This window comes from Papaver somniferum, chromosome 2, assembly GCF_003573695.1.
Source record: "Papaver somniferum cultivar HN1 chromosome 2, ASM357369v1, whole genome shotgun sequence".
NCBI lineage: Eukaryota > Viridiplantae > Streptophyta > Magnoliopsida > Ranunculales > Papaveraceae > Papaver > Papaver somniferum.
The window spans coordinates 151,006,706-151,018,529 of NC_039359.1; the positions used below are offsets into that span (position 1 = coordinate 151,006,706).

At 37.7% G+C, this 11,824-nt stretch overlaps 1 protein-coding gene across 1 annotated transcript; it reads left to right on the plus strand.

Moving 5' to 3' along the window:
- Positions 1-5,435: 5,435 nt before the first annotated feature.
- Positions 5,436-6,086, plus strand: LOC113352245 (ESCRT-related protein CHMP1A-like). The gene has a single exon (XM_026596089.1). The coding sequence runs from the start codon at positions 5,436-5,438 to the stop codon at positions 6,084-6,086; it is 651 nt and encodes a 216-aa protein (XP_026451874.1).
- Positions 6,087-11,824: the final 5,738 nt, after the last annotated feature.

Below are 11,824 nucleotides of genomic sequence, written 5' to 3' on the forward strand. Positions count from 1 at the left end.
CCTGGTATGAATAAAGTTGATTGTCAGAAGTTTCTCAATGAACCATGTGATACTTGTTTTAAGGCTAAACAAACACGTGCTAGTTTTCCTATAAGTGAGAATAAAGCAAATGGTATCTTCAGTTTAGTTCATTGTGATGTATGGGGTCCGTATCGTACATCGTCTTCTTGTGGTGCACATTATTTTCTTACTATTGTTGATGATCATTCTCGTTGTGTCTGGGTTTATTTGATGGCACATAAAACTGAGGTGGTGAAATTTTTTTCAGAGTTTTTGTGCTATGGCTAAGTCACGATTTGATAGACATGTTAAGAAAGTTCGCAGTGATAACGGTACTGAATTTCGTCCATTGATTCCATTTTTTTCTGAACAAGGAATAGAATTTCAAACTTCATTTGTAGATACGCCACAGCAAAATGGGCGAGTGGAACGAAAACTTCGTCATATATTGAATGTAGCACGTGCTTTGCGATTTCGAGCAAATTTACCTCTTCGGTTTTGGGGTGAGTGCATTCTAACCGCTGCTCATATCATTAATCGCACGCCTACTACCTTGCTCGATGGGAAAACTCCTTATGAAATGTTACATAGAAAGCCACCTATTTATACTCATATTCGAGTATTAGGATGTTTGTGTTATGCAAGTATTGTCCCTCGTGATCGTAACAAGTTTAATCCACGAAGTCGACGTTGCATATTTATTGGTTATCCTTTTGGAAAAAAGGGTTGGCGCTTGTTTGATTTGGAAACCAAACAATTTTTTGTGTCTCGTGATGTAGTTTTCTTTGAAAACAAATTTCCTTATCATGTTGTTCCTTTGGATAATAATAATGAAGAATCCCAAATTGAATTGGATAGAAGGTTAGAAATCTATGGAGAACAACCAGACTTATTGTTTTCTGACGGTACTGCTAATCCGGGTAGTTCTTCAGGTACAAGCGGACAGAAATTGTCCGATACAGCCGGATATAAATCCACAGCTAGTGACAGTACAACAACTCCAGGCAGTAATGTACAGATGTTGTCCGGTGACTGTACAATTGGTCCACGAAGTAAAGAACAGACGTTGTCCGGCAGTGATGACACAACAGTTCCAGGCAGTGAAAGAAATGTTGTGCGGGATCCGTCTCATAGTGAGGGAACTACTGTACTAGGCAGTAAGACACGAGATTTGTCTAGTAGTGACAGAACTACTACTCCATTTAATGAGGTATTGGATTTGTCTAGTAGTGCTAGAAGTCCAATAGTCGCAGCAAGTGACAGAATTCCAAAGGTCACAGACGGATCATTAGTTACTTTAGAAGATGGTTTTGTCTCATATGGGCCCCAGTAAGACATGTCAGATATTGCAGAAAGGCAAGATCTGGTCCGTTATTCTTCTGATGCAACTGTAACTCATGATACTGAAAGTGATATTATTAGTGCTAATTCTGATAAGGCAGTTCGACGTAGTGTTCGGTCTCGGGTTTCTAATACACAGTTAAAGGATTATGTATGTAACACCATTCAATCTATAGACCCCGGCTCTTCTACTCCGCACTCGTCAACGTTCTCAGGTACGCCTTATCCCATAACTAATTATGTGTCTTGTGCAAAATTTTCTGCTAATCATACTCGTTTTTTGGCGGCGATTACTACTCTTAAAAAACCTAGCAGTTATGCGGAGGCTGTTCGTCTTCCTTGTTGGCGTGTAGCTATGTCTAAGGAAATTAATGCTCTTGATAAAAATGGCACGTTGTTTATTACTGATCTTCCGCCTGGGAAGAAGGCTATTGGTTGTAAATGGGCTTACAAAATTAAATATAATTCTGATGGCGGTGTAGAAAGATATAAAGCTCGATTGGTTGTTCTTGTTAATAGACAGGTTGAAGGGGTTGATTACCATGAAACCTTTGCTCCCGTAGCCAAAATGGTTTCGGTTAGAACTTTTTTGGCAGTCGCAATGGCTCAAGATTGGGAGTTGCACCAAATGGATGTTCACAATGCCTTTCTACACGGGGATCTTGATGAGGAAGTATATATGAAACTTCTTACAGGCTATTCGACTACTTCTTCGGGCAAAGTATGTCGTCTTCACAAATCCTTATATGGTCTTCGTCAAGCTCCACGTAATTGGTTTGCTAAGCTTGCAAGTGCTCTTAAGGCTTTTGGGTTTATACAGTCTTATGCTGATTACTCTTTATTTACTCTACGACGAGGTGAGAATTCCATTAACGTACTTGTTTATGTTGATGATTTGATTATTGCTGGGAATAATTCCGCTGCTATTGCTACTTTTAAGACATACTTAAGTCGGTGCGTTCATATGAAAGATTTAGGTCCTCTCAAGTATTTTTTGGGTATTGAAATATCTCGAGGTACTGATGGTCTATTTTTATCTCAACGAAAATATACTTTGGATATACTTTCTGAGAATGGACTTCTTGGAGCCAAACCAGCTGCTTCACCCATTGATCAACATCATCGTTTGGCTCTAGATGATGGACCTTTGTATTCAGATTCATCCCAGTATCGCCGACTTATTGGACGTTTGATTTATTTGACCATTACGCGTCTTGAATTATGTTATTCGGTACATATATTGGCTCAATTCATGCAATCTCCTCGAGTTGCACATTGGGAAGCTGCTCTTCGAGTTCTTCGTTATCTTAAGAGTCATCCAGGTCAAGAGATTGTTTTACGCAAGGATAGTTCTCTTCAACTTACTGCTTATTATGATTCTGATTGGGCGTCCTGTCCTCTTAGTCGTCGTTCGCTTACTGGTTACTTTATTTTCTTGGGAGGCTCACCTATATCTTGGAAGACAAAGAAGCAACATACAGTTTCTCGTTCTTCTGCAGAGGCCGAGTACTGTTCCATGGCGCATACTTGTAGTGAGCTCACGTGGCTAAAGGCGTTATTGAAATCTCTAGGTGTGTTTCATTCTCAACCTATGCGTCTTTACTGTGATAGTCAATCCGCTCTTCATATTGCTGCTAATCCTGTTTTTCATGAGCGCACCAAACACATTGAGATTGATTGTCATTATGTGCGCGATAAAGTTCAATCCGGTGCTATTATTACTTCTCATGTTCGCACAACCGCTCAGCTTGCAGACATTTTCACCAAAGTTCTTGGACGTCCTCAGTTTGAGCTACTTCTTCGCAAGTTGGGCATTCGTGATCTTCATGCTCCAACTTGAGGGGGAGTATTGGAGATATGCATATATATGTATATTATTGGAGATACGCATATATTTATATTTATGGTTACATAATAAGTTAAGTGAGGAATAATATTATTTTGTGTAAATATGCTAATCAATATGTATTAGGATATCTATCTATTTAGCTTTCGAAGAACAGAATTGTAATCCAAGATTTTGATAATAACAAAACTTCAATTCTCTATCTTGTCGTTTCATATATTTTTGATAATAACCCAACCGGTATTGGAATATTAACAGAACGACTAGTAATTGGGTTGTAAACGATGTAATTATAATAATATTTACGTCGATGAAACAACAGTAAGCCATTAAAAGATTGCTTAATTTTCATATAACTAAGCCGATAATAATCAGTTTCTGACCTAAACCTAATAATCTTTCTTTGATTCTTATCAACATCAAATAATGATATATGAGTTAATTAGTGTTTGGATCCTAAATTTTGGTATGATAAAGTATTTGGGTCCTAAGTTTGTCCAATTTAGTATTTGGATCGTTGACCCGTTAGTCAAACCGGTCAAAGGTTCACACTGTTAATGTCCGTTAACTTCTATTAGTGAAATAATTAACACATTTGCCATTATAAATTTCCGTTTACAAATTTCAATTTAACGGTATAGATTGAAAGCATGCGTGGCTACAGTCTCAATCAACGGGAAAAATGGAAGCAAGCAAGGTTCTTCCTTGTTTTCTCATCAACAGATCAATATAGAATCCCGCCAAACTCTTACCAAATTTTCAGTGTCTCTATTGACCTATGACTTCTCTTTTAAGATGTTGAAAACTCCCATTTAACCATGACTCAGGGCTGTACAAACTAAGGGAAACGTATGGGGGACTTCTATCGAACACTTGATCGGCAGGACCTGGTAATGGTGTAGTCCATCAAGGAATCATCATTTGTTGCTCTCAAGTAGACTCTCGTCATTCTTCTATGAATAGTATTGCCTGGTTCATGTGGTCCTTCATGTACCCAATTATTCTTGGTACAATTCATCTTACATTAGCCATAAGATTAACCATACCTTCAAAAACAGATACTTAAGATCACCAACTGCAAATCCGTCATATCACCGATTGTAGTACAATTATAACAACATAAGCAGCGAGCTATTACGAAACCCCCTTCACTTATCTTAGAATCAATCGATTTTTTCCTGCCCTGCAGAATTCCCCCAATTTCATTGCCCGAATCTTTCTATAACATGATTTTATAAGTTGCAAGGAATATAATCGAAACTAGCATGAACGATTTAAGGAGATAATTGTTCTCTTATCAGTTGAAGAGAAGTAAAGTTGTTGCGGAGGTGGTGATTAAAGGAGATAATTATTCGCTTATCAGTTGAGATGTGGCGGAGATAAATACCGGAGTTGACAGCGCGGCAAACGTGCGAATAAAATCTTAACGGATGTTAACGGATTGACTAGTTTACCTAGTTGACTAATGGGTCAGCGACCGAAACACTAATTTGGACAAACCTAGGACCCAAATACTCTACCATACCCAAATACTCTACCATACCAAAATATTGACAAGTATTTTTATCGAGCTTGGAATCAATGATACCTGGTGATTATGAGTAAGTAAGGAGAGTTCTTTTGATGAAGAAGAGCAAATCTCTTGTCGTTTAAGAGATATTTGGACCATAATTTGCATAAACAAGTGAACCGGACCATAGACTCAATAGGAACTCTAGTGAGTATATCATATACAATGAGATCATGAGGAAGAACTGTATTGGATTCAGAATCATTGCTATTTACCATGTTAGACATCGATTCAGGATTTCGAAGTAAAACTAGGGTTTGTTAACAACGGTGAAAGTGAAAAGAGACCTAAATACGGCTGGTACCTATAGACAACGTACGTACCGGTTTGACGTAAAACTCAAATCACGGTTCCAGGACGAGACACCTTGACCTGATCAACTCAATAGGTCAAACTAAAAAAAAAAACGTGTTGGCGGCTATCATTTTAAATGTACAGATAGAATTTCTTCCCGCTTTCAGGTTAACTAACACCAAACCTAATATTTTGTTGTTAAGTGGTTTGTCTCCTCTAAGCACATGAAAATCTACCTAATCCTAAATCACTATAAAATTATGAACTTCTGCTAAATAATTCCATCATCCAAAATACCATTTGAGAGAGACAGTATCTGTAACCACTAATCAGTATTAGAAAGAAACACTTGAAAATCATCCAACAATAATCAACCCGTTTGAAATGGAAGGAAGTTTTAGTTTTGAGAAAGTGGAAAGCAAAACAGAAGATCTAAAATCCGTATCGGATAGTTTAAGAACGATGGCTGATGAACGTGAGAAAGAAATAGAACCCGAAAAGCTTAAGGTCAAGAATGCAATGGAAAAAGGAAACGAGAAGCAAATTCGAATTCACGTTAGGAATATGGTGCGCATGAGACGTGAGTTGGTAAACTATCGTCAAATATCTAACCGTCTTGACTCTATGGTTGATTACTTTGACAAAGAACCGGAAGAAAGTAAGGTGCTTAGTTCGATTCCAGCAATTGTTGAGTCCATTGATTCTTCATTAACAAGCGGAAATACTAAAAACATGTTGAAAACAATGGATCAAATAGAAAAACAGTATTTCGATGACGAAATTGTGGCGAAATTTACTAGTTCGTCGGCTACCGAGAGCACACCAATTGCAATGTCAGAAGATGAGGAAATTAGCGCTTTGATTAAAAAAATAGCGGACGAATACAATATGAAGGCTTCTATAGAGTTAGAACCATCACAAAAGACGGCACTGCGTGAAGAGGATAAGGAGGTAAAGAAAGTTGATGAAGGCGAAGTTGGTGTTAAGATCAAATCTAAAAGACGCTTCAACATTTTTGCTTGTTGGTGTCATTAATCTTTTATTTGTTCTATTTTATTGATTTTGATTATGTACTAGTTTATTGTTTGTGCTTGTGATTTAAAGTCCAGAAGTTTGATTGATGAACATGTATAATAAGAATTTCAACTATTCGTACAAAATAAATTTGGATTTACATGCATGGATACTTTCAAGGTTAACTGAAGAAATGATACAACAGACACGCCTTGTTTCCATATAATTTTTTGGAACGCAAATACAAAAGATCAATGAAGAAATTTTCCGAATGTACTTTAGCGGAGAAAATAGGATTATTATCACACTCCCGAAAGATTGATTCTCAATGATATCGTGCAGACTATCAGAGCCGTCATTGCCCAAAAACTAAACCTCTAGCGGAATTAGATAAAATATAAGCAAATTAATTATCCATCATTAACAAAATCATTAGGAACTGGATTAGCTTACTAATCATACAATTGACTTGAACCAACCGATTAAATGATCCCGTTAAATCGGTGCATAACGTAATTGAACTTGATAAATTTTTGGTTATGCCCCGCTAGTGATAGTATCAATGGCTGCAAAAGTCAATTACACTATTGCATTGGCTCTGTGGAAAAATTGAAAAAATAAATAAGAAACAAGAAAAATGTTCACTTGAATCCAACTGAGTTCTTTAATCTAAAACGAGGGAAGTTTTACATGAAAAGGAACTAAAAGAAAAAGATAGAAAACGAACTGCACCCACGAAATGATCTTTCATGTTGTCTTCTGCTCTTTTGCTTTCTGTATATCTGACAATCTAATGTGAATAAGTTTTCAAGCTTTGATGGTCTGCACGCTCATAAAACAAGCTCAGTAAACAAGCTTTGATGATCTTCAAACACTTCATTGATTTGCTGTGTTTGTCTTCAACTCCAGCATTACATTAAGTCTAAATATAAGCAATGCTGTTCACATGTCATTCGCCTTTGCCGTTCATGTTTGAATTAAGTATTAACTCAATCTTATTCAGCTCAACATCACAAGAGTAGTACTCATAGCTTAAACATGAGTCCAAACCACCTTCTGCATTAACCCTTAAACGCAGGAACATGATTTTGAGTTTAGGATTTGTGGCAATTTCAATCACTTCACAGTTATAATGTAAATTAATATTTTGAAAGCTCCTCTCCAGTTCAATGTTCCTTTCTCTCACCCATTCACACTGATCATCAGTATTCTTCTTCAAAACCCATAATTTTTAATTGTTGGCATACGAGGTTCAATTCATAAGCATACTAATCCTCCCATCTTCACTAGATCACAATCCTCGCTCAATGATGCGTCGTTGGGAAGTTTAGTAGCATACAAAGTTTCGGTACTAACATCAACACTATATATTGCTTTCTTAACAGTCATGGGTTCTTCTTCTTGAGTACCACCTCTAAGCCAATATAAAACACCATTCGAGAAAACAACTCCATTCCTCAGAGAGTTATAAGGTTTATTGAAACGGAAGCCAGGCTTCACTAGATTTCTCCAAGAAGGGGAAATTCTCCAAGTGTTAAGATTTTGCAGAAATCCTCATCAGTACGCCCACCAAAACACACGGCTTTATAATTTTCCCCGACAGGGTCACAAGCCAAACGAAGTTCACAATCCAATAATCCTAACCCAACCGGTACCGGAAGATTAACCGAACGACTCGTAATCGGGTTGTAAACGATATAATCATAATAATTTTTACGTCGATGAATCAGCAGTAAGCCATTAAAAGATTGTTTAATTTCCAGATAATTAAGTCGACAATAATCAGTTTCTGGTCTAAACCTAATAATCTTTCTTTTGTTCTTATCAATATCAAATAATGATACTCCCTCCGTCCCACTCCTAAGTGACCTATTTGAAATTTGCACAATTTTTAAGGCAAGCAAGGAAAATAGTATTTTTAATCATTTTTTACAATTATACCCTTATGAATAATAACTAGTGAAATTTAAAAATGGTTTATCTCTCAAAATACTCCACGGATGTTTGCAAATTTCATACAATTGAAAAGCATTTTAAAACACCTACGTAACGAATATAAACATGCCTATCAAATTATACATATTTCATATATTATTTATAATTAACTAAAAGGATAATTCCGGAATATCTCATTGTTTAGTGATATAGGTCACTTATCATTGGGACAAAATCTAAAATCAAATAGGTCACTTAGGAGTGGGACGGAGGGAGTATATAATAATTACAAGTATTTTTATCGAGCTTGGAATTAATGGTACCTGGTGGTGAGTAAGGAGAGATATTTTGATGAAGAAGAGCAAATCTCTTGTCGTTTAAGAGGTACTTGGACCATAATTTGCATACACAAGTGAACCGGAACACAGACTCAATAGGAACTCTAGTGATTATATCATATATAATGAGATCGTGAGGAAGAACAGTATTGGATTCTGAAGGTTTCTATAACCTAAGACAAGACGAGATAACTCAAAGAACAAAACGAGAGAGATGATTCAATTCCGTGTGTTTCATTGATCACAAAGACTCCTATATAAAGAAGTTAGGGTTACAACAATATTCTAAAGATATTCTAAAAGAGGTGAATATCTTCTCAAGAAAAGTAAGTGAATATATGCAAATATACAAGAAAAATATACAAGAATATACCCAATACCCCCCTCAAGTTGGAGCATGAAGAGTCGAAATGCCCATCTTGAGAAGAAGAGTTTGAAACTGCTGACGTCCCAAGGCTTTAGTCAGAATATCAGCTAGTTGAGAGGTAGTATGAATATAAGATGGACGAATAGTACCTCGAAGTATTTCGTCACGCACAAAGTGACAGTCAATCTCGATATGCTTTGTTCGTTCATGAAAGACAGGATTATTAGCAATATGTAACGCAGCTTGACTATCACAATGAATCGAGACTGGTTTTGTATGTCCTATACCAAAATTCCGTAATAACCCTTTTAACCAAATGATTTCACAAGTTGTTGAAGCCAAAGCACGATATTCTGCTTCGGCTGAAGAACGAGAAACTGTGGTTTGTTTCTTCGTTTTCCAAGATATAGGAGAACCCCCGAGAAAGATAAAGTGTGACGTGAGTGAACGTCGACTAAGTGGACAGCTATCCCAATCTGCATCACAATAAGCATCAAAAACTAACTTGGAATCATCACGAAGTAAAATACCTTGCCCCGGGCTAGATTTCAAATAGCGCACAACTCGAAGTGCAGCATCCCAATGTGATTGAGTTGGATGTTGTAAAAACTGGGAAAGAATATGAACAGAATAACACAGATCCGGCCGTGTAAGATTAAGATAAATCAGTTTCCCTACCAACCTTCTGTAACGAGCAGGATCAGCCATAGGTGAGTCTGAGGCAAGAGCCAGCCGATGATTTTCTTCCATGGGAATATTAGCTGGTTTTGAACCAAGAAGACCTGTTTCTGTCAATATATCTAGAGCATATTTGCGCTGACAAAGGAAAATTCCTTTGGAACTTCTAGCTACCTCAATGCCTAGAAAGTATTTTAATTTTCCCAAATTCTTCATGTGAAAACATCTGCCTAGATATTCCTGAAATTCTCGAATAGCAGCTGTGTTGTTACCGGCAATAACAAGATCGTCCACATATACAAGAATATACATGATAATATTCCCATGACGATAAAGAAATAACGAGTGATCAGAAGCACTGGTAGAAAAGCCATATGTACGCAAAGCAGCTGCTATCTTAGCATACCAACACCGTGGAGCCTGGCGTAGATCATACAATGACTTACGAAGTCTACAAACTTTGCCAGATAATCCATTACTAAAACCAGGAGGAAGTCGCATATAGACTTCTTCATTTAAATCACCATGAAGAAACGCATTGTGCACATCCATCTGAACTAACTCCCAGTTGTTTATTGCAGCAACCGCAAGAAGAGTTCGTACAGTTACCATCTTTACTGTGGGAGAAAAAGTCTCAGTGAAATTAATTCCTTCCTGTTGATGATTTCCAAAAACAACTAATCTGGCTTTGTAACGCTCAACTGAGCCATCAGATTTTCGCTTAATGCGAAAAACCCACATGCAACCAATTGCAGACTTGTTGGCAGGCAAATATTCAATTGTTCATGTACCATTGGAAATAAGTGCAGCAATTTCAGCCTGCATTTCCTGACGCCATCGTGGATCAGCCATTGCCTCTTTAAATGATTTGGGTTCAACATCATTTGAAATAGCTGCAACAAAAAAACGATGTGCAGTAGAAAATGCATCACAACTCACAAAATGAGTTATAGGATAGGGAGTACCTTAGGACTTGACTGGTATAGGTGAAGCTGCAGGGGAAACCAAGGTCGTGTTAGACTGTTTTGAAACACCCTGCCACTGGACAAAATCCTTGTGCCTAACGTTCTCAAATTTTGTACGTTTACCCCGGCCAAGTTCCTCGTCTGCAACTATATTATGATGATCTCGACTATCTGTATTGTCTGTGAGAGAAGGAGTAACAAATTCTGTACCAGACGCAGGCACAGCAGAAGAAGAAGTAGGTGCTGAATCAATTTCCTTATGAGCTGAACATGTATCATTTACAGCAGGTGTCGTCTGAGAAAACGGCTGTGCATCATTCTCAGCAATATGTGTTGTGTGTTGTGCATCATCCAGGAAGACTGACGGAATATGGGAACTAGTCTGTGGAGGTGCAGTGTCAACAGGCGAGAGAGTAGCAGCGGAAGAAGAACCACCAGATACATGTGCATTATTGGAGTCATCTTCAAAATGATCGTCAGACAAATTTCTAGTAGATGAATCAGTGACCGCATCAGAATACAGTGAGTGCAGTTTCAGAAGCTCATCATTATCTGCCAACGGGAAAGTATCTTCAATAAAATGTACGTATCGAGACTGAAAGTAATGGCCTGTGTCAAGATCAAATAGGTGCCAGGCCTTCTTTCCAAATGGATAGCCGAGAAATATGCAACGACGACTGCGACTGTCAAATTTATCACAAGGATTGAGGTTTTTCGCGTAACAGAGACATCCAAATACCCTGAGAGAGTGAATAGATGGAGCTGAACCATAAAGAAGATCATAAGGCGTCTTGAAGTGAAGAACACGAGAAGGGGTTCGATTAATTAAGTAGGCAGCAGTAAGAACACATTCTCCCCAAAAGTCGATTGGTAAGGATGCTTGAAAACGTAGCGCACGAGCGACATTAAGAATGTGACGATGCTTTCTTTCCACCCTAGCATTTTGTTGTGGTGTATTAACGACAGAGGTTTGATGAATAATGTCATTGTTTCGAAAATAAGAAACGAGACCTTTGAACTCAGTTCCATTATCACTGCGTAAAGTCTTAACCTTTCGAGTAAACTGTCGTTCAACCAGTGCAAAGAAGTTTGTTAACAAGGTAGGTACCTCATCTTTGGTTTTCATCAAATACACCCAAACACATCTAGAAAAATCATCAACAATGGTTAAAAAATATCTCGAGTTACAGGCACGATTTGGATGATAAGGCCCCCAAACGTCGCAATGAAGTAACTCAAATAAATCAACTGCCCTACTATTACTCAATGGAAACGAAGTACGAGTTTGCTTGGCTCTATGACAGACATCACAAGCATGAAAATCTAACTGACTATCAACACAACCAATCTGAGGTAGAGACTTCAAAGCTTGGATAGAAGGATGACCAAGCCGTTTGTTCCATAATTCTGTTGCAGTCTTCTCTAACACAACGTTGACACGAGCTGGTTTCCCCACCATCAAGCAATACATCCCAT